General features: G+C 41.5%; 1 protein-coding gene across 1 annotated transcript in view; it reads right to left on the bottom strand.

Moving 5' to 3' along the window:
- The window catches only part of LOC138259247 (cadherin-related family member 4-like), a 329,970-nt gene that overhangs the window by 211,417 nt on the left and 93,815 nt on the right, over positions 1-24,738 (bottom strand). The window contains exons 6-8 of the mRNA XM_069206849.1: positions 19,028-19,131; positions 11,791-11,921; positions 10,150-10,333 (exon numbers count right to left, since the gene is read on the bottom strand). Coding sequence (XP_069062950.1) covers positions 10,150-10,333; positions 11,791-11,921; positions 19,028-19,131 — 419 coding nt within the window. The remainder of the gene's footprint in view (positions 1-10,149; positions 10,334-11,790; positions 11,922-19,027; positions 19,132-24,738) is intronic.

Here is a 24,738-nt window from a genome sequence, read left to right as displayed (position 1 = left end):
AAGCACAGCAGCCATCTTCGAATATATATATTTTTTTCTTTAAGAAAATGTCATTCAAAGGTAGCTGCAGTACCTTCTTATGCATACACAGCAGCCATTGTTTAATACTGTATAGATCTCTTTAAGAAAAAACATTACAAGTTGACTGCCTCTAGGCAGAACGGAAGCATGGCATGGACGTCATTTAGGGGTCGCCAGGGGTCGCAGCCTCGACCCCAGGTTGCCCATTGAGACCCCAGGCACTGCCTTTGCGACCTCTGGCCTCAGCGGTGGCAAAATCAGTTCCTGGAACACAGTGCTAGCTTGTCGTTTGTGGCTCCACGTTCCTAGTTTTCTGTAAAAAAAATGATTACAAAAATAGTGAATAATATTATTTACTATTTTTGTAATGAAATGGAGTACAATTCGCTGGACTATGACTCTATCTGGCAGTAAAATGCTTTCAAATGTATGTGGTATGCATGCTTGTGGGTGAGAGTGCGGTTAAGTGAGCAAGATTGCATGAGTGTGTGTATGTGTAAAATTGTGTGAGTCACAGTAAAGAGCAAAGATCAAGTGGCATGTGATGTCACTTCTGCTACCCCTGGCATTTTGGTGAACTGACGCCCATGAAGCATAGCTGCCACTTTTGAATGAGTTATCTTTTATAAATAGAAAAATCAATCCAAGATAGCCGTCCTGTGGGCACATGGTATGCAGCACTATCATTATGCATTACTGAGGTTAAAAAAGCGTTGGCAAAATCACTAGGTCTCTCCAGTGGGACCTGTTTGTTTTGCCACTGGCAGTTCATTTTAATGTGCCTTTTTAGTTCAGACCAAACACAGCTTTGCCTCTCTCTGTATTAGCATTCTGCTCGCCCATAAAATGGCTCTATTCCAACGTACACACTAGTATCACAAGGGAGAATGGTTTGGAGATTTTTAATAGTTATCATTCTAGACTTGAAAACATCCTGGCTGACATAGGCAGGGTGGCACAACCTGAGCAGAAGCTTGAAACAACTCAGATGTGTTTTGCATCTCCATTTACAGAGGCTAATTGGTGTCATTTAAGTAATAGAAACTCAAATAATCAAATATATGTGGTACATTGGAAAATGGAATGTAGAGTGGCCATGCTCTCTCATAGCCTGAATTTGAAAGTTTTCTTCTGATCGAGATTGCACATACTGGGGTAACACAGACTGAAAGCAGCACCAATAATTAAATGCCCTTTTGGCATTTAATGTATGTAGTTTATGTGGTCAAAAAGCGACATTCAGGGAAAGCACTAGAGTAGATTGTGCCAGTACTCTACAAATAACGTCTTTAGATGCATTAGTAAGAGGATCATTCAGGAGTTGAAACTTATGCTTTGAAGGTGGTGGAGACCTCAGATACAGCAACGACTTTAATAACATACAACAAATGGATTGTCAAGTCAGTTCTGTTACTGTATAAAGTATAGTACTTGTTCCCTTAAAGTTTAATAGCACAGCAAAATTAAAATATTAGCACAACAGTTAAATGTTCATGCCCAATAACAGGATTATTAGGCTAACCATTGAGAATGATGTTCTACAAGTAGACAGCTATAGAAATCAAGGAGCGGGAACACATATATGTTTGAACACAGTTTGCCATGTGTCTGGGTGAAAGTCAGAGTCCTTTGTGGGTCCTGGAGTGGCATAACAAAACATAAGTGCCCCCCTCCGGTACGGGGAAGCCTGGGAGGTCCCTCACACTGCAAGGGCTGCGGACGTCTCTGTTACGTCGCTGATGTCCTCTTAATTGTACATAAGATGCAGTCTCTGAGTAGACAAAGAGATCATTCTGGTCTAGGAACTAGGGGTACAGTTCGGCAGAGGGCATCTGTAGTCACAAGGAGCAGGCCCAGCCTCACTGTGCAATCTGGCTACAAGGTGACTTTTGTGGTCGGAATATTAGATGGTAGCTCATCAGCACAGGAAAGTCAATGCTACCAACGTCCTAGCATTCAAAGGAAGCAGCAGTTTCAGGGGACCTTTAGTGCATGAGACAAATGGCATAAAGCATTGGTTCACTGTTGTGTTTTGTTTTAAAAAGTCTATTTAATTTGTAATATGTCTTTATGGAATGTATCAGCTGGAATTCCGATGATCTCACAGATTCTGAGCTGGGCAGTTGCCTTTTGACTTGGTGGCTGTGAGGACGTTGGTGTTGACCATGGAATAAATCTTCGTGTTCGAGACAAACAAGTTTATTGGATTTTCTCTTATTTCGGTGGAGGATACAAGATCTTTTGGCGACGAGCTGGTCAACACCATTCGAACCTACGCGACCTCATCTACTCCTTCGTGTCCTTGCAGCCTTTTGTTCTGTTACTTTTGTAATCTGTGTCGCTTCTGCCAGCATCCTTTAATGGGAGATTTTTCTCTGGATGATTGCGGAAACATTTTTGATCGCCGTTTTTTCTCTGTTTTTCACTTGCTTGCAACATTAGTTTGTTGCCAGGTAACGGACGCCACGCGGAAGAGCGAGGCAATCTGTTACCTAGTCACGGATCAACGAGAGCTTACGGCGTCTGGACGCGTGCATTCCCGGCTCGCTACACTGTGTGATTGCTTAGTAACAGACGCCACGTTTGCACGTCTTCTATTCTTGAAAGGTTGGATGTGTGCGGCAAGTTGTTACCGTCGACAGATGAGTCAAGTTTCCGGCTGTGTTGAACATTGACGATTTACAAATTTTTTTTTTTCTGCCACTTTGTTCAACTGTGCGTGAACCATACATGTCAAGGACTCACTGTAGCCTCTAGGAACCGCATGGCTCAGTGTCTGCCTCAAAGTTTGGTGCTGGGACACAATCAGTTGATACTCACTGAGCATTCACTCAACCTTACTGCTGTGTTTCATCACGGGTTTTTCACATGCCCCATGCAGTTTATATACAGCAGGTGTCTATTTCTGACTGGCGTTTGATCTGACTTCTTCCTCACATTTTGTTCTAGACGGATTTAGTTTTAGCGGATTTGCACTGCGTTTCGCACTCCCATACTCAGCCGTCTGCCGTTTTACTTTCATGATGCAAACAGCTAACTTACCATTAGCATTTCTTCCTGAACCTGGCATCCCTGTGATAAGATGGCAGCATTGGTTTAAATCCTTTGAGAGCTATTTGGTTGCGATTGATGGGGTTAACTTTTCTGCTGCTCGCAAGAAGGCAATTTTGTACAATTGCCTTGGCACAGAAGGGCAAAGAATCTTCGACCATCAACCCCAGGTGCAACCTTTTGCCATTGGTGATTGGGACGTGTTCACCGAAGCTGTGAGAAGATTAGAAAATCACTTCAAGGATGACCTCAGCATTATTGTTGAGAGACACAAATTTTTCACACGGAAACAATTTCAGCAAGAATCAATTGACAGTTTTGTAGCTGAACTTAGAATTTTAGCGTCTACTTGTGAATTTGTAGGTCCTTTGGACCAGTATCTCAGAGATCAACTTGTTGTTAATTGTTATGATTCAAAAATTCAAGAAAAGATCTTATGTTGTAGGGACCCAACGTTGAATGAAACGTTAGAAATTGCTAGAGGGATCGAACGTTCTGTGTTAGCCTCCAAAGAATTTGGTTAAAGTGAGAGGGTCACAAGTTGAAGATGTTTGGTGTCACAGAAATCCAAAACAGTGATGTCCACTACCCCAGATTTGAAAAAGAGCAACACCAAAAGGCTTTTGTGTTTCAGGTGTGGCTCTAATTCACACTTGGCAAATTCCCCTATTTGTCCAGCTTTAGGGAAAGTGTATATGAAGTGTAAGAAGATTGGCCATTTTGCTTGAGTGTGTAAACAAGCTTAAAAGGTGATGTTAGTTGAACAACAACAATTTGTTGAGAGGCAAATGGACGAGTGTGGTGATTTGCATCTGTCCAAAAAGTGTGTTCTGATGGTTGATGATGCGTCCAATTGTAAGTCTGGTCTTAAGCGTTCCAAGGATCCTATATGTGAAGTCATGATTGGTGAAGTTAAATTGAAAGTTACAGTGGATTCAGGTTCACCCATAACGATTGTTTCTGACGCAAATTATCATTCCTTTTGGAGAGACTTTCCTTTATCTGCTCCTGATATAAAAACTGTAGCATTTGATGGCCAAGAGATTGACATGTTGGGGTACTTTATTGGTAAGATTAGTTACCAGCACAAGAACATCAACACTAAAGTGTATGTAGCCAAGAGAGGGTACAATATTTTGGGGTGGAAGGATCAGGGGCAGTTTGGTATGGTGCTTAGGCCAGGCACTGAACAACCCATTACGTTGGTGGAGAAAGTGGAGGTAAAACTAGATCCCATCTAGGATGTTCTTATCAAACACTCTGAGGTTTACGGTAATAAGCTTGGTTTGGTGAAGGGGTATGAACACAGAATTATTCTTAAACCGGATGCTGTTCCTGTTGTGCACAAAGTACGTAATGTGCCTTTGAGTGTCAGGGGGAAATTGAAAGAGCATTTGTGTGAGTTATGCAATGAAGGGGTTATTGAACCAGTTGACTCTTCACAATGGGTGTCTCCAATTGTAGTCGCGGTTAAGAAGACTGGAGAGTTGAGGTTGTGTATAGATTTGAGGTCTTTAAACAAAAACATTTTGGTTGATTGTTTTCCTTTGCCCAAAATTCAAGACTTATTGACTTGTTTAGGGGGAATGAAGGTTTTCTCTACGATTGACCTCAGGTCTGCCTATCATCAAGTAGAGTTGAGTAAGGAATCCTGTTCACTTACCACATTTATTACCCCGTTTGGGGCTTTTAGATTTTTGCGAATGCCTTTCGGCTTAGCTTCCGCGGCGTCCGTGTTCCAGAAACATATGTTTCAGTTATTTGGTGACATACAGGGTGTTTTGGCTTATAAGGATGACATTCTAATAGGTTCGGAATCTTTTCAAGATCATGTACTCATGTTGACAGGGTTTTGGGAATTCTGAATGACCACAGGATTACGGTTAGAAAAGACAAGTGTAAGTTTATGGTAGACTCAGTTGATTATCCAGGTCATGAAATTTCTGCACAAGGCATTCTTCCCAAAAGAGATTTATGATTGGCTATTGAAAGTTCCCCTGCACCTAATAATAAAGACCAGGTGAGGTCCTTTTTGGGTCTTTGCGAGTACTACTCACGTTTTGTGCAAAATTTTGCTTACTTGTCGGAGTCGTTAAGAAGGATTTTGAGGAAGGGGGAAATATTTTCATGGCTGGAGGAGCAGGAGCAAGCTTTTTCCACGCTTAAGTCTCTCATTGTACAGGCTCCTGCTCTTCATCCCTTTGATGAGGATCTACCTTCAGTGATTACTGTGGATGCAAGCGGTGTTGGTTTGGGAGCCATTCTTAGTCAGATGGAGAAAGGCAAAGAGCATACAGTCGCATTTGCATCTAGACGACTATCGGAAGCTGAGATGAATTATAGCACGATCGAGAGGGAGGCGTTGGCTTGTGTCTGGGGAGTTAATAATTTCTCAATGTATGTTTGGGGAAGGGTGTTCATGCTAGTCATGGATCACAAGCCATTGGTCTATCTTTGGAACGACAAAGTTTTTAATAAAACCAGTCCTGGGCTGGCCAGATTGTTAGCCAGGTTGTACAAGTTTAATATGAAGGTGAAGCACATTGCAGGGTCAAATAACTGCAGAGCAGATTTTCTGTCTAGGTGTCCTGTGACTAGGATTGAGAAACAGTCAGTTGAGGAAGATATCGTGGTAGGAATGATTGATGGTGTTTTTGCAACTGGTGAAGTCATTTCTAGGCCAGTTTGGAAGGAGGCGGTGAGCAAAGATAAGTCTTTACTACTCCTTAAGAAGTATATTCGTGAAGGTTGGCCAACGGGGGGGGAGTTTCGGACACAATGAAATCTTACGGCAAGGTCAAGGAGGAGTTAAATGTGGAAGACGATTTAGTTTTGAGGGGTGAACGTTTGATTCCTCCCAGCGAGCTAAGGCTCAGATTAATAAAGTTGGCTCATCAAGGACATGTTGGTATTACTGGTACGAGAAGGCGTTTACGTTTATATTATTGGTGGCCAAGTATGGACTCAGAGGTGGAAGAAGTAATTAAGAATTGTTGTAGTTGTAGAGTGGCAGATAAAAGTTTGCACACCAGGGAGGTGCCTTTGTGTTCTGTACCCTTCCCTGACAAGCCATGGCAGAAGTTGGGTTTGGATTTTATGGGTCTGTTAAGAGTTTGCAATGATGGGAAAAAATATGTATTGGTTGCAGTGGATTATTTTTCTAAATGGGTATCGTATAAATTTATAAGAGAACCGAATACCACCAGCGTGATTGATTTTTTTATGGAGATTTTTCATTGGGAGGGGATTCATGAGTTTCTAGTCACTGACAATGGTGTACAATTTATCTCACACCAGATGGTGAACTTTTTAAGGAAATGTAACATAAAGCATCTTACTACTGCTTTGTATAGCCCGCAAGGCAATGGATTAATGGAAAGGGTGAACAGGATGATCAAGGACACCATTCAATTGGCTGTCAGTTCTGGGAATAACATGCAGGAAGTGGTTTCAGAAAGGATCTGAAGCTATCACAACACGCCACATTCTTCTACAGGCATTACTCCTTTTGCGCTTTTGAAAGGCAGACACTCTGGTAATGAACTCTCTCTTGAGTGGGTGGTGCAGGAAACTTTGGGGAGTGACGCAAACGTTGATTTCAGTCAAGTAAAAGATAACGTAGAGAGACATCAAAGTAGGAGCAAAAGGAGATATGACAATCTCAAAAGAGTTAAGGTGTTTCCATTTGCCGTCGGTGATGCAGTTAGAGTGAAGAAACCTCAAGGAAAAAGGAAGGGAGTTTTGATTTTTTTTTCCTATCACTATGGTTATTAGAGTGTCTAAACATTCTGTTATGGTGGAAGGAGGCAAATGGTGGAGCATGAGGAATGTGGTGAGGGTTGCTGGTCCGGTTCCACAGTTGAATAACGGGTTGTCTGATGTTTGGATTGGTGGAGATTTTGATGTTAATGTAGGTGATGGTGGTACCTTTGAGAGGGGTGTGTGTGAGGAAGCGAGACAAGGTGGAGTCCTTCAGGAAAGAGGTTCTGGAGCGGTCTTAGGGAGTTCAGAAGGCGACATACGGGGTGATGGAGCATTGGATGCTGGTAGTGGTACTCAAACTGCCTGCGTTTAGGATAAAGCTGAGAGGTCTAAGGGAGGTGTTATTCAGGGGGATACAGGGGAGGTGTTGAGTAGGCCAAAAAGGAATGTGTCTAAACCAAAGTATCTAAATCAATATGTTATGTATTGAGGGTGGTCATATTTTAATTGCAGTTTGGAGGTTTTTTATTTTTTATTTTTGGGATTACTTTGTTTGTTGGGGGGAAGATGCGTTGTGTTTTGTGTTTTGTTTTAAAAAGTCTATCTAATTTGTAATATGTCTTTATGGAATGTATCAGCTGGAATTCCGATGACCTCACAGATTCTGAGCTGGGCAGTTGCTGAGGCAGTTGCCTTTTGACTCAGTGGCTGTGAGGACGTTGGTGTTGACCATGGAATAAATCTTCGTGTTCGAGACAAACATGTTTCTTGGATTTTCTCTTATTTCGGTGGAGGATACAACATTCACCTTAGAGTTTCCTAATCTCTTCTTGTGCACCATACAGAGACAGTTCAACCATACCGGGTCACTGTTTCTCTGGGAGGTGGTTGCTGCAACCATGTTGACCTTCTCAGGATAAGAATAGTAATCGGTAGAAACACGTGTCTAAGGCAGCCTCTTCTCAGTAAGCAGCAGCATTGACTGCAGTTCTTGAAAGAGCTATGCTGTAGCAGCCTTGGGGGTGAGTTAGGGCAGGTTCCCAACTCACTGCTTTCTTCTTGTCAAGTCAGCTTTTAAGCATAATCAGTCATCTTTGGGGTCAAAGCAACTGGCTACCCAAACTCATGGTTGCTCTGAAACGTTTGGAGGAATCCAATCAGCAATGAAAGCATCTTATTATAAGCTATTGTACAGCTCCATGGAACCTGTTACCCAAAAGGTGCACATTCACTCTGGTCCCCTTGGTAATGTCAGGCACCCCAAAATATCCACTCCCGAAGATTGCGTATGAAGTTCTGATCTCCTTTTTCGAGTTGGGCAGAGGATGCAGGTGATGGAAGGGGGCTCATCTCTTTTGTAAAGGTGTTTACATCTTTCCATCTCTCTCAACCTTTCGGACACTGGAATGCTGGCAAAATTAACTTGTGTACAATCTGCTTCTGCTTGATGTTTATAGTAAACTCAATAAAGGCCGGTACTGTCTTGTGTGTGACCATGGTAACCTGATGACTTCACTAGGTTTCTGACTGTCCAGATCACCTGTCAATTATTCTTTCATGAGTCTTTTTTTGATTTTTGTCGTTATTGTTTTTATAGTTACCTAGTTTCATTTTGATCATTATTTAATTTGTCCTATATGTTAGTTTGTGTAATTTGTGTTATTTGTTGTTTTTATTTATATTTTCCTTTGACTGTGCTTTTCATACCCCAAGGAACCTGTGATTTACTCTCCTGTAAGTCTATGTAGCCTTCTCCAGAATTAAAAACGGATCCTCATTGTTTATCTCACAGCTGACATTTTCAAGGATTGTCGAGCATGGAATTTTTAATATCTGAGCAGGGCTCCATCTGTAGACCAGCTTTTGCAGTCCCTCCACATTAATGACAACCTAGCTCTTCTGACTGCCGCATGTTCCAAAAATAAGACTGGCCAGCCAAAGTCTTCACCCACAACTACGAGTTATTAATGGTGGGAGTACATAGCACATAAGAATGTAGATACATTAACTGTCAGTAATGGTGATTTTTCCACATTTAGCTTCCAACTGACATCGTAAACAACTTGAGATTTATTTTATTTGCCTAAAAGCATTTTCAGTCTCTAGGTTGAAACAGACTAGTTATTTACAGCTACCCTCCTTTAAATTGTATACGTTAGATATGGCCCTCCTGTGGTCGTTATAAATTATTCACTTTTCAAAATCTAGTGATGCACTGCTCTAATACCAATGAAAAAACAAATTGTTTTTAATGCAGCAACATCTTAGTAGTCTAAAACAAAACATATTATTTAAGTGCTCTGAAAAGTTAAGGAGGGCTCATGTTGCCTTTGAAAAGGATATGGTTTCATATAAACCTGAAATAAAGACAAAATAAATGATTCACAAAGAAACACAAAACATTTCAAACAAAAAAGTGGCTTTAAACTGTGCACACAGAAAATAATACAAAGATGTTGGCATAAAATATTGAATAGCTAACAATGGAAAGTCTGTAATCCATAACAATTATGTAAGAAGCACACATTACTTTATGTAAATACATTGTGCGATCAAAAAATAAATGCATACTGGTAGCAGTCAAGAATCTAAACATAAGGAAAGACAGTCAGCCAGGTATTTGTTCTAGGGGATCCAACAAACATCAAAGGCATCTCAGGGCTTGCTCTCATTGGTTTCCAGGGTTACTCATAAGCCCTCATGAAAAATATCCATGGTCTTGACAGCTGTCTATCTACAATTCTATATGTCTCAAGCACTCGATGTATGAGGACGTCCCTTTGTGCAACAGGTGAGAATAAAGGAAAAAACAAACAAACAATGTCTACCACTTAAGTATAGAATTAGCAGAACACTTCCAGGTCAGTTCTCACAGTAAATTTACGATAACAGAGACAAAGGACCTGGGGCTCTGTTCAGTGATCAGAAACCATATGTGCAACTCCTGTATTGTATATTTATACAGTGCATCCCTTTATTAGTCACAGACCTCAACCTTATGTGTTTTATATAGATATGATTCAGATAGATGTTTAAAAAAAATCACCGGTTTCAATTACATTAACTCAGTTAGGTCAATTAAATTTAGTCAATGGAATTTATTCATGGCGTTCTTAGAACAAATGCTGATTCTTAGGCTAGAATGAATTACCTCCACTTCATGGGAGAAGCACATCCACCTTTGACATATCCATAAATTCTACATGAATAAATGTCGTTCACTCTGCTACCCCTCTCTCTGTCCCTTCCACAACGTGTGTGTGTGTCACAAACGTCAAAAGTGGGAACATGCATTCTGGTAGAGGACCATGTGTGCAGAATCAATGGAGACTTCATCTGAAACATTAACTTTTGGTCAACTTCTCCAAGACTTACACAAAGACAGCCGGTGTGCAGGTCGGTGGCAGTTCATTTACATCCGTTACTGTGACAGTGACTGTAATGGTGGCACTGTTGCTGTGGTTGTATTTATCATAGGCTTTGATAGTCAGGATGGTGTTGGCAAGCTCAGGATTCAGTTCCAGGTCAAGGTTGCTGGTGGTACATATTACACCTGTCTCTGTATGGGAGCCACAAAAAGGTGAAATGTTTATGTCCATTATTACCTGTTCCTACTGCACTTTCATTCATAAATTACAAGTTCAAAAGGGTAAGTAACACACTGCAGTGCAGCGTCAAAGTCATTCATTACACTTTGCACTGATTATTTGTATCTTGCCACCTACTTCACTCTACATCCGTTTACTGAGCATAGTACACTCAAGTGAATAATTTACTTTGATGTCAGTCCCACTCATCTTCACAACCTAGATAAAAATCTACTTTCGAATGAGAACTACCACATTGAGAAGGTAAATATATATATAAACATAGGGATAGATTTACTGTTCTTAACTCCTCATCTACGTACCTTGACAATACTTATGTTTAAGGTTTCCAGATGTACATTTAAGAATAGTAAATAATGTACTTACATTTATATAGTTGCCTTCATGATAGTGAATAGGCAATATTCTGGATATGATATTTCTGTATCACGATATTTAAAACCATATTCTGGTAGTACTCTAATAGATTCTGAAACTGCTCATTATTGGATTAAGACAAGAGTTGATCTGAAAGCTGGAAATTTGTTCTTATATGCTTAAAAGGGCATTCGGAGTAAATTCTAGTGTTTCTTTTATTAAAAGTGAATCTCAGGAGAGCAATTATGTGTAATGAAATGTGAGGTAAATGTACCCATTTAACTTTTTTTGTTCCTTCATTATGATTTTTTTTTTTGGCCATGATAAAATCAATTCCGTTAGTCCTCATTTAGTAGGGTTGCATTCCCTACCAATTCCCACCCTAGAAACACACATACAACTGTCCTGACAGGTGCACGTTTGCATTTCTTTCAGGGTAGCGCTTTAACTATGATGTATTGGCTTGTACTCCCAAGTATTCTACTTTGCAGGTTCAAAACAACTTTTACAGGTGTACTCAACAAAGAAATCCCACAACCCCCACACCCCACTAAATTTGAAAATACTGAAAATCTATTTGCAGGGCAAGGCTTAAAGTCTGGGCTTGACTTCACAAATTATGTTTTCGTTTCTCAACTAAGCTGAACTTTGAAGTGCAAACACATTTAAGAATCAGATAGATTATGAGTTCCATAAACTTTTACAAAGACCTCATGCTATTGACAGACTAGAGTTTGTAGCTGTATGGGCAACTTTCTCAGTTAACATGATATAGTGTGCATTTTGTATGGTTTAATCTTTCTTATGACCACAACATCTACCCTATTTTGCATGAAAATTGATTGAATCCTTCCTGTGTCCTGAACCAAGGGCCTACTTTAGAGTTCGGCAGACATCTTACTAGTCACAAAGTGATGGATATCCTGTCTACCCTATTACAAGGGAATTCTATGCTATGTCATATTTATAATTAAGCAGGTGGGATATCTGCTGCGTTTGAGATGGGGTAACCTACCAGACAAACTTTAAATCAGGTCCCTTGTCTGCTTACCTTTTGCAACAGAAAAGAACGAAGTCAGGGTTATCATCTCGTAGAGCACGTTGTTGCCTGATGCAGAAACTGTGGTCACCTTATACAGTGTCCCCTTATTCTCAGCAATGATGGCAGGTGCGGTGATGGGCCTTGAGTAAATAAAAAAACAATTATATAGCTGCCGAAAACGTTAACACTTTAACTTACCTCAGCCATTGCTACTTGGTAGAGGATGTTGTGGGTATCTGGAGAGAGATGGTTTGCAGGCTTGAGTCTACCCAACCTGTAGATTTAATCCAACATTTTGGCACCTAAACTGTCAGACAGAGTAACTCCTACCTGGAGTGGGACCTGCATATAAAACTTAAGGATGTGTTTAAAATAAGGTATAATCACAATTGCTATTGTTAGAATAAGACAGCTTTAATATATGACCATATTTAGAGAAGGTTTTTTGTATGTGTCTTTTTTCCACTCTAGGACTCCTGTGTTTAGTGCATTCCAAAACAGAAATAACCCCCAACATAGACTCCTAAACAGCAACAAGTATTTGTAATCAACTTTTTACATGCTGTAGCTGTAACCTTTGGAACATGAGGGCAACACTGTGTGGAGTTCAGGATCCAAAAAGTCTTCTACCTTGTCTGTCAGCAACAGATGGCTCCAGTCTCACCCTTACACCTTTAACACTCAACCTATGGAGTGCACGCTATTCTATGTGTGCCTCCTCTAGAGCATTGTGTGGTCACAGTTGCTGTCCCCTTCAGCTTCCCTTCCCTTGTTTAGGACGTAGGTCTCCACCTTCCCTCCTCTCACCTGCTCTGTACTTCTATCTCGCACCTTGATTCAACTGAGTAAGCAAATTTGGCCCATGGTTTGGCCACCCGTACCATATGCTACAGACTCAGAGAGAAGAACATTCACTTCTGAAAACTCCAGCGTGATTTTTTTTTTTTCAGGTGTCTGTTTAAAATCAAGGTACAAACACAATTGCAAATGTTAGGATTTCATTGACAGACAGGTAGGGCCCTGGCCTGAGAATCCCAGCATATTTCCCCTTCATACGCTCCATGTACCTCTCCCCTTATCTCTCCATCTCTTTCTCGTTAACTTGGCTACATTCGTTCCACTGTGTACCTGAGGGAAATAAGACACTCCTGATGGAAACTAGACACACCGGATGAAAACAAAGCACACCTAATGGAAACTAGGCAGACCTGATGGAAACTAGACTCATCTGCTGGAAAAAAGTAACACAGGATGGAAACAAGGAACACTGGATTGTGCAAAGGCACATCAGATGAGATTAAGGTACAATGAAAAGCAAGTAAACACAGAAAGACACTATTAGATGAACACACTAATTGCGCCTCTTCCTCTACGTTTAAACTATTTTTCCTTACTGAATAAAAATAATTGAGAGTACAATTCTGAAGGGTAAAATAAAATTCACAAAGGAGGAAGGAGGAATAGTAGTTCACTATGTGATTAAATACTATATGAAACCATTCAGTCTATTCTGTCTTCCCCTTCCAACGTTGATCAATATAGCAGCATCTCATATATCTCATGGATGTCATCTGGTGGAGCTATGCCCTGGTGAGGATGTCAAGAAGAAATGGCTGGATAAGAATGAATATGTTGAATTTCACCACAACACGCATATCTGGACAACCCCCATCATGCTCCCTTATGCCATCCATCAGGCATCAGCCACACATGTGCTGGAAAGGGTAGAGGCAAACCTGCACTATGAGAGCAGAATTGAACACTCATCTACATCTATGAGGCTTTGTAGACTTTACCTAATAAAAGGCAACAACAAAATGCCCCACATCAATCCACAATAGAGCAGCAACAATGATAAATGAAGGATTTCAGAGTTGCCACCAACCTATGTCAAAGGTATCTTGTAGAGCTACTTGTATCCCCGGCAGAACACAATCTGACATCTGCAGCAAGAGTTGACATTCTAGCCTCTCACTCTTCTGTGCCATGTGGTGATGATCCCACAGATATCATCTCCCAACATCGCCCAAGCCACCAGTGTATGATGACCAGCCCTTGTCCTGTGGAGCAATCAGGGCACTCAGTGATGCCGGCCACCTAAATTAAAGCAACATTTACGGAAATCCTCAGGAAGTAAATACTAGGTATGTCACATTGAGGAACTTATACATAATATTCTGTACACAGATAAGTATTCCATGGCATTGAGAAATGGGCTTGTAAAATTTAGGTCTAGTATCAGTCTGAATGTTAGACCTGTCAGCCTTAGGGTAGTCTTCCCCAAACTTTTTACCTGCTTACCTCCAATTTGTGGCTGGAATTCGTTTTTGTTGGCCTTAGGACTCTGTGCACCTTACCACAGCTAACCAGTGCTAAAGTGCTTGTGTTCACTCCCTTAAAACATGGTTTGATTGGCATCCACCTATTAGGCATATTTTATTTACTGATAAGTCCTTTGTAGGGTAATATACCATATACCTAGGCCTGTAAATTAAATGCTACCAAAGGGCATGCAGCACCTATTGAGCCATCCACTTAAGCCCCTTAAAACATGCCAGAGGCCTGCTATTGCAGCTTGAATGCAGTGTTATACTGCTATGTCGACTTGGCAATTAAAACCTATTGTTGAACCTTAAACTCCCCTTTTCATTACATATAAGTCACCCCTAAGGTAGCCCGTAGGTGGCCCATAAGGTAAGTTGGTAGTGAAAAACTCTCAACTTTTTTTCAGTACTGTGGTGAGGCCTACCCCTCTCATAGGCTAACACTGTGGATTCCTTGTTATATTTAATAAGCTGTAATTCCTAAAGTGAGAGAAAATAGATACATCATGTGTGGTTCCTATGATATTGTAATGATTAAACCTCTTTAATAGTAATGTTGGTTTTTGCATTGCAATTTTGAAAATGCCACTTTTAGAAAGTTTGCATTTTCGTGGCTTTAGCCCTTTGTGCCTGCAGCCTGTCTTGTGTCACATCACTGGGTGTAGCTGACAGTTTGACTTTGTGAATTACTCACAGATAGTCACACAATAGATGGATTAGTTGTGCCTGAGTGGGCAATGTGTTGGCAGAATGGGGGGTGGATCTGAGCACACCCTACTTAAACCTGAATAGCCTGTGCTCTACCCTCACAAAAAGGGCCTACCAACTCTGTATTGTCACTGCAGCCAGCTTGGAATACAGGGCAGGGGAGTAAAGGAATTCTATGCAATTCAAAAAACCTTCAAGAAGCTTCTCCCACCTTCCAGAAGAAGGGCACCAGGGTATAAAAATAGGACCTTTAGACCCACTCTTTAGTACTCTTCTGGACTTGTGGATCAGTGCTTAATTTGCAAATAAAAACGTGCTGGTGCCCAAAGCACTTAAATGTGCAGAAAGCCTTTCAGGCCTCTTTAATACATTTACAGCCACTCCCTGCCCCTTCAGCTCACTCTTGCAGCTTTCTGCATTCTCCCTTTGTAACACTTTTCCGTCTTTCTCTTCTTCTGACTATCCCATATATGCCTTTTGCTCACAGACAAATGTCTCATGCAGAAAAAAGAGTGCCAGCCCCCAAAAATAAGTGCCAGTGCTCCCAGCCAGCAGCCGCCGGCTCAAATTAAGCACTGCTGTGGATACTCTGCCAGGTAAACCTTGTGAATACTGTTTATTGTTTAATAATGTATTTTTTTTCGAAAGGGTGATGCCTGAATCCCTTGTATTGTTGGTTAATAACTATTCTATGTACAACAGATACACAACCATGTTATGTTACACAATCTTGAACATTGCAGAATGTATGTATGAATACATTTCTAATCAGTAAGTCTGTTTTAGATAGTGCTATAGCATCACTATAAGGGATCTCTAGAAAGGAAATAGGAATTATTACATAAAAGTCTAAAAGAGTGTTGGAGTTATGTTCAGGTCAAAAATGGACATTAAATGGATCTGCGTCTTGGACTATGCATAATTCTATGTCAGATCTGTGCAGTGTGTTTGCAGACATTCTTTCATTTGTCAGTGCATTTTACTTATCCACTATGTCCAAGAAAGATTGTGGATGACAAAGCTACTGAACTCAGCTCACAATCTGATTGTACATAATTTTCTGGAATTATAGCAGCACCTGATGTATGTAACTTTGTCGCATCTGTCCATTCTACATAACAGCCATTGCAAACATACACAATATTGTGTAGAACACTTATACATTGCATTTTGTTGCATGCTTATAGTCTAGATACGGTTTTATTCATGTCTCCAACTATTATATAAGAAGAAGGTATTGTATGCTGGTATTGATGGTGAAAACCCCTTTATTGCTCTGACATGCAATAATTGCCCAATGGTTAGGAGTATTACTCCGCAGTACACTTTTGCCCTTCGTTTATGGCATACATCACTCATTGACCACTCAAATTGCTTTAGACATCCCAGTGCTGTAGAACAAAGAACAGGCCTATGCAATCCTACGCACTACTCCAGAGGAGAAGAGGAGCTTACTTCTAGTGTGATCCAAGTATCACAAATAGACACTGGGAGACTGAATGTCTACCCAATAGTTCCTCATGCCACTACGTATGCTCTTTGGGTGAGTTACATCTAGGGAACTATGGAAGAGTATCAGGAGAAATTGAATGGAAGGATGGGAATAACACAGGTATGCAAAAATGGATGCATGACCATACGTGTAAAAATATAGTTAAGAACAAGATATATATTGTGACAGCAGTGGAAAAGTTTTACAAATTAAAGGAAAACATAATAGAGCTAGATAGTTTTGGCAATTCTAAATCTTTTATTGGTATATTCAGTATTCTGAGAGTAGGTACTTTTCTTGTGTCTCGAGACATAGCGAACAAAGATGTTGGGATGGTCACAAGATTAGACAGGGAAATCATTTATACAGAATGTGATTAGGCTTTAAAAAGTAAGCAAGATTACATTGCTTAAGTATATGGCAAATTCACTGTGTTTAATGGTCCATAAAAATCAAAAGGCAAAATATAGATGCCTTATAAGGGTTGTAAAAATATATATCACGTTACAAACTGCCTAGAAATGTATAAAATGGTTAAAGGTAAAAGAAACCACAGAAATGTTGGCAATTGGTAAATAATGTAAGGTTGCAGGAGGCACCCGATGGAATTAATGATGCCTTTAGTGTATTGGGTTTCAGATTTTGCACACATTTATAAAAGTACTTTATTAGTGGATCCAGGGGTATCTTATTTTGTGGATGTGGACTTCTTTAAATTCAGTTAGTGAAAGAAATATTGTGAGGATAACAGGAACTATTAACTTGCCACAGGCTGCAAATTTTGATAGTCAAACACCATGTGTACTTGAACCACTTCTACGGATGGATATTGTTGAAGGAATTGGTGCCTGAGCCCTGGAGGGGAATAATATTTAAATTGTTTTTTAAGAAAGGTTGTCAGACCAGTTCTGGTTGTAGCTGTTACAAATTACTATTAGACCTTATTGCCAAAATATTTGCTAATTTGACTTTGCTTAAACTTCTGGCCTAGTTTTCCTCCAGTCATTAATTCTAAAGCAGCAAGGAGGTTCCCTAAGAGATGCTCTATAATTGATCATTGTGCCGTATTAGGAAAGCTTTCCCAGAGATCCACAGAGCAGATTGGCTCACAGTTTTGCTGTTTTGTGGATTTCAGGAAAGCCTTGTACTCAAGGTATTCGGGTATCACTTAAGTTGCCATTTATTCAAGCTTTGCACCACTATAACTACAACCAGGTGGAAATTTCCAGAGACATATACACTAACAAAAAAGAATTATTAAAAATGTGCTGAAACAAAGCTGTTTGTATCTCCAGTGCTGATTACCTTTTTGTGGCTGATCAACTAAGCTTGGTCACTATTTCAAGATCCTGTTTACTATGTAACCATGTGGGGTGACGTCTATTTGCAGATGGCCGCCAAATTAAATTAAAATTTAGATTTAATCCAATTTGTACTGTAGAGAAAAATCTGCATAAGTTCTGCATGATCTGTAAATTGACAATTGGCCCTGATAATACAAAACTGGTCATTTTTGGGGATAAAAAATCTAGTTACACCTAGTTTCTAGATGGTACTAACATGAAAGGGATAGATCATTACTAGTATGTGGAGCTCTGTTTACAAGATCTTTGGCAGGAGATAGATATGTTGGAATAAAGGATTTCATCAAATACATTGTTATGTGAGCTGAGAATGTTTAATAGTTTATGTGGAGCTTTTAGAAGGAAATCTCTTTCAAAAGTGTTTGAGTGGAACATTCTGCCACCGGTCTCATGTGGGAAGGAGTGATGATGCTGGAGGACCATGGATGGTATCCAGTGCTGGAATCAAGGGCTTTGAAGGTCTTGAGTAATAAATGCAGCTTGATTGGAGAATCCAGAAAAGAAATGGGGTATGGTAATGCAAACTGCAAGAAGAGAAGCATTTGCTATATTTATGGAATGTGTGAAAGCGCTCAATGCGCAGTCATTAAGTATGAAGTCAATCTCCCTCATGACAGGATAACAAAAACAGGAAGTAGGAGTAGATATATATATATATAGCGAGCCCATCCTGGAGGTGATATCAGGCATATTCCACCCATAACCCTTCCTGTTCTTTTTTCCTGTCTCGTGGCTAGGGTCAGGATGTAGGAGTAAGGGGATCCCTACCAGGCTTGAACCCCCATCAGTCACAACATGGGTATGTTTGGTACGTTATTATGGATATGATTCTGCAATGTCCTGTGATTTTAAAATATTATTCCTGTTATATGTACTGTGCAAGTACTGCACACCTTTTTATTGTATGAAAATCAAGCCCAGTAGGTTGCTAAATGCACATACAGATTCCCTACTTCATCATTACAAAAACAAACAAAAAATGCAAATAGTAGTGCTCTATGTGTGTGTGTTAGTGCACATGCATGTGATAAGCCAAGCTTTCAGCTAGGCCCTGAGCAGTCTCATCTGCAGGACAGAAATCTAACATAAACAGTGACTGGGTAAACTGCAAGGTTATGAGAACAAATGTAAAAAATTAGTAAGTTACATTCTGTCCCTTCTGCCTAAATAGTACAGTTCTGATGGATAACTCAGAAGCCTGAGTAAACAAAACTACTTTAGAAATGGTGGGTCAGAAAGAAAAGATCATACAGTTATTCCAAAGATTGTGCTAAAATAGCCACCCACAGATATTTTAAGCACCCTATCACTGTCAATTTTCAAATTAAAAATCCAAAGCAAGGTTAGAGCGTTCTTACGTAAATTTGATCACATTGTTGTAAACTGGTAGTATGACCACGTTGAGGGTCCCACTGCAGCTCAATCCATTGTTGCCTGTCACTGTTATCGATAGCTTGAAATACTAAAGGAAAGCAAACCAAGAGTTGGATATCAAAACCTGATTGGAGGTAGGAGGTCATATGTTATTGAATCAATGTGCTTTACTACAACTTCTCGTAATTCCACTTAGGCCTGATGCACAGTAGCACACAATGACTGACAAGGAAATGTGTAATTTTGTTCATGAGAAATCCATACCCTTTCATTAGGAGTAGCCTGGGATGCAGGTGCTAGCCCTGGCTTGCCTTTTTTATCCATGGCATGTGCAGGGCTCTCACTCATTAGGAAGAGTGTCCCAGTAATGTGCAAATAATGCGAATTCAAGAACTAGAAGATACAAAGCTTCAATTGTACTAAATGTGAATCTAAGGCCTCATTATGGCATCTGAGGTTTCTGCTCTAGAACACTATGACTTTCCTGGTGTCTCTGGGCCCAGAAATATTGGTTCTATTATCACTGGGCCAGATAATTCTGGACCTGTAGACAACAGACTTTGGCTCCTGAGCAGAGCCTCTGCTTGCTTACTTCAGCATAGGGGTGCAGAAAAAGCTCCCACAGCTGAAGTTAAAGAACCTCTGCCTTTCTCCCACCCCTCCCACCTACCCACAGCCAAGAAAAATATTCCCCCATTCATTTACCACCTGCTCCAATCAGATGATAAATGTATGCAGATGTAGGGCTGTTATTCCCCCGGAAGGCGAAAAACAAGCATATTTGACCAGTTGTTTCCAGGTCCAGGTGTTATTACCTATTCTTGAGATAATAGCTGGAAACATGAATTCCCTGTGGAGATAACATGGAACTAGCATTGATGCCCTTTGTAAGTGCTAACATACTCAAAGGATTGTATTAGGAATCACTTACATAGATGGTTCTCTCTTTATCCATGTTGTACTACATCTTTTCTGGTCATGCCAGCAACTTGAACCTGCCCTTGAGTAACTTATATTGTTTTACATGCTTTGTCTCTGAAAACTCATGGATTCTTGAGTCAATATCTAATTTTCTTTCTTCTAAACGGGCCAATTCTGAGGTCTGATACTCAATCTCAAAATGTGCTTTTCTCTTACCATAAATGGAATCTAAGGTTCTTATCTCGGACTTGATTTGTTGTTTTCTATTTTAGTGTCTTGGAATATTCAGTGTGGTCATCCGGCATTGTCACTACCTCCTAGGTCCCCATTTAACGCACACTGAAGTGTTAGAATATTCAAGCACATTCTGGAATGACACAGAGGGGTTCTGAAAGCATGATAGGAGCTACAAAATGTTTATTTCAGACAATACCATTGTCTTACCTAGTTTAACCTCCCAAGCAATATGTGACATCCTTTGTCACCAGAATGCTGTTTGGCCATGGCAGAGTGCCACTTACCTGAATCAAGGACATTCAGGCTAGGCCCACCAAAACACAGGAACACATCAAAAACCTATTTGTTGTACATAAAATGAAGATCTATGGTTGCCACAGGGACTGGAATAGCCCACAATTTCTTGTTACTAATGCAGAAAATGAATGTTAGTGTCTCTACTGGGATTGGCCCTCCTACCCATTAAGGCAAACTGATATGAACAGTTTAAGAGCTGATAGTAGTCTCAATGGGTAATGGATAAAAATACCACAACATAGGTAGGAAGTTTCATTTATGGTATTTATTGGCTATATTCTTTTTAACAAGGAGAGCAACTTTCAACGAAGATATAAATGCTCCAACAGTGATCAACCAACGTGTGTTTCACATGCCAACACATGAATGTATGGTCTATAGCATTGTGAAGGATATTTGCAAAAACCCAAAGGTAAAGATATTTTTATAAGGTTAAGAATGGATACTGTGGAGTAATCCACCTGTATGGTTGTGGTGGCAGCATAACATGCTGAGAACATTCTGTAATACTTTGTGCATAGATATGGCATTAATAGAGGGGTCTTATGCAGAATTCTGCATCCCCTGGTCAGGTGCTTAGGGTGACTCACGCCCAAGGAGCAAGACTTTATCCACCCCATAACCCTGATATCCCTGGAGTGGGGGGGGGAGGAGTGACACAGAGAAGGGTCATGATTAGTTCCCAGATGCCCATTGATTGTATTCCAGGAAATGACCTGCCATTAGTGATAGAAAAGCTAAGAGAGGCAGCCGCCTAGGGTGCCCTGAAAGCTCAGATATCGGGCATACCATTCCCAAACAGAGGGTTAGGAGGCCCAGAAGGAATGACAGGGGGAGGAAGGACTAACCCATGACTCCTGTTCAGTCTCAGGCTACCAACCCTGCACTGGTGGGAAGGCGAGTGGGAAAGGGATGCCTAACACCTGGATTGCTGCTCCCACTCTGAAAAACCACACAGGTCAGAGAGCTCTGGATGGCCTTGGGCCCTGCTGTTTACCCTGACAGCTGCCAGTGGCCTCTGTTGCTTTTTGTCCTTATGGGAAGAAGTTTCCTTGGGTTGGGGACAGAAGTCTGACCCAAGGGGTGGAATGGGCCACATCACTGTGTTGGCCATGCTATTACTGTATGCCTATTGGAATGCTTCGGTGAACAAGTTAAGGTTAGGTGCTACACAGATGGGGTCCACAGGTGAGTAGAAGCATTCCTCATCGGTCAGTTCAGTGGCTCAGGAGAGTGCAGACTGAGGGATCCAACTGAATTCAGAGGGGCATAGTACTGGCCAAGGCCTCTGCAGTACATGTCCATTGTCCACGTGTTATCACATAAACAGGGAAGCTCATGAAGGTATTGATTAGTCCCCACTGACTTTTGTTTGGAGGAGCGTCGTGTTGGACATGGCCCTCTCAGCAGGGTCACTCCCAAACCTTTTGCCTTTACCCTCCACTTTTTTGCTGAATTCGTTTTTGTTGGCTTTCTAGACTTATTGCATTCTACCACTGATAACCAGTGCTGGTGGCTTACACCTGATTGGTGTGTTTAATTTACTTCTAAGTCCCTTGTAGAGAGGTACACATATACCCAGGTCCTGTAAATTAAATGCTACCAGTAGACCAGCTGCACTTATTGTGCCACCCACTTAAGTAGCACCCTAAAACATGTCCCAGGCTTGCCACTGCAGCATGAATGCAGTTGTAAACTGCCAAGTTGGCTTGGCATTATAACCCCTTCCCAAGTCTTAAACTCACCTTTTATTACATATAAGACTTCCCTAAGGTATGCCCTAGGTTGTCAATATGAAAGGGTGCTGTGTAATTAAAAGATTGGACATGTACTTGTACGTTTTACATGTCCTGTTAGTGAAAAACTCCCAAACACTCCCTAGTGTCAATGCAGCAAGCTTGGATCCAGGAGAGGAGAGGCAGGAAATTCCATGCACTTCAAAGAACCTTTCAAGAAGCGTCTCCAACCTTCAAGAGAAAGGGCACTAGGGTATGAAAATAGGACCTCAGACACTAATTCTTTAGTACACTTCTGAACCTGTGGATACCCTGCCAGGGAGACGGACTGATGTGCTGCTGGAAGGACTGCCAGTCTGCTGGACTGCTGCTCTGAAGGACAGCTGCCCTGATGGATTGCTGCTCTGTTGCCCTCCTGCTCTGCTGCCTTCTGCCTGGGTAGAAGGACTGGATCTTCATCTCAGAGTGACTTACAAGGACTAGTTTGTTGGCCTTCTGTTAAAAGCTAAGAGACCTGCACCAGGACCTAGCTAAGAGACCTGCAGCAGGACCTAGCTTGAGTGAATCCTGACACTCCAAATAGTATCCCTGCAGTCTTGGAACCTTGGAAGTGGTGCTAAAGGTGCCTAGATAGCCAAAATACAAAAGTGAGGAACATTTTTGCCTAAAAACTGCTCTGAGAGCCAGGAGGAAACCGTGACCAACCTGCTTGCCTATCTGCCAGAGGTGCATTGCAGGTCAGATTGGCTTCACGGCTTCCCCCACTATGTTCTTCTCAGCAGCAGCAAATCATTTTCAGCGTCCTTCACAAAGGGGTATCTGACCTTGTGGAACTGTCTTCAGCTACAGCCTCTTCCCGCTGGAGATTTATTATTTCCATTTCAGAGACCATGGCCCTCATTATGACCCTGGCGGTCCGAAGACCGCCAGGGCCACTGTGGTGGTCTCACGCCGATGGGCCAGCGGTGAAGACCACCACATTACGAGTGTGGTGGTTTGGCCTTTACTAGGGCGGTAGGTTTGCGGGGTGGCGGTCCTCTGAAGACCGCCAGCAGTAGTACGAGTCGTCTTTCACCCAGGCCTGCTGGTGACAGGAAATTCCTTTCCTGCCACCGGCAGACGACTCTCCCAACCCCCCCTTCATTTATATGAACCCCTCACCCCACTTCCATGACAGCACCACCCTCCCTGCATACACGCATTCACCAACCCTTGCATACACACATTCACCCACACGCATACATACACTCATTCATCAACACTTACATACACGCATTCACCAGCACACATACATACACTCATTCAGCAACACTCGCACCAACGGACACGCATTCACACAAACATACCGACACGCACTCACTTCAACAATCACACACGCATTCACACATGCATACACACTTATATTCACACATGCAGACATACACCAACTCACACATGCACAGAAAACACCCACCACCCTCCCACACCCCTCACCTTTCAGATGATCGACTTACCTTGTCTGGCGAGGAGGTCCTCTGCCAGGGAACGGGACCTGGCGCTTCCACCGCCGGCAGCGGCCCAGCATCAGGACACCGCTACACCGTATTACTTCTCGTAATATGGCAGGCGGCTTCCTTTTGGTGTGACTGTGACGGCTGTGGAACCAACCTCTGCACTGCCAACCCCTAGCATGAATGCTGAGGGATTTCCACCCAAATTGTGGCGGAAATCTTTCATTTGTCGTAATATGCACTGGAGGATCTCTGGCACCCACGGCTTCGCCGGTCTTTGTGAAAGTCCGAATGTAGAAATCTTCACCGGTGCATCGACCCAATGCTAACCAAGGACGACAATTCCTCCTCAGACACCTCCTGCAGCCTTGCACAACTGAACTTTATCTTCTAGGAACATTTTTCTTCTAAGTCCAAAGGTAAATGCTGTCCGGGTCCAATCCACTGTGTATATCTGTACCGTGCTCTATTGTGGTTGGCCATGTTTTCCCACTTTGACACATTCTCACCCGACTAGATCTCTGTGGTTGGTACTTCAATCTTTTAGGTCCTAGTTTTTACAAAAAAAAATAACTCTGGTTCTACTGATTGGATTTATGTTGTTATTAGTGTGAAATAGTGTATTAAAATGTACTCAATTTTTCTAGAATAGGTTTGGCATTTGTCTGTGCTGTGTTTTCATTTTATTTCTGTTTATGCGCTGCATAAATACACATTGCCTCTAAGTTAAGCATGACAGCATTTTCTGCCAAGCTAAGCAGGGGTAAGCCCAGGTTAATTTAATGACTTTTTGTGGTTAACCCTGCAAGGGATTGTGGCTGTTGCTTGAGTAGAACCTACACCCCAGTCAACCAACAACACAGCTTCTCACACTTGCGATATGATGCAACAGTGTCTGCACTAGAAGCAAGCAGATCTGCACCATATCTTTGTAAACATTGCACAGTTCTCGCTCCTGTTCACGTAACACAGTGCAGCAACCTGATTCAGGTAAATCTGGCCAAGTCTGAAAGG

The sequence above is a fragment of the Pleurodeles waltl genome, chromosome 9, assembly GCF_031143425.1.
Source record: "Pleurodeles waltl isolate 20211129_DDA chromosome 9, aPleWal1.hap1.20221129, whole genome shotgun sequence".
NCBI classification, from domain to species: Eukaryota; Metazoa; Chordata; class Amphibia; order Caudata; family Salamandridae; genus Pleurodeles; species Pleurodeles waltl.
This window is presented reverse-complemented; position numbering and strand designations above follow the sequence as displayed.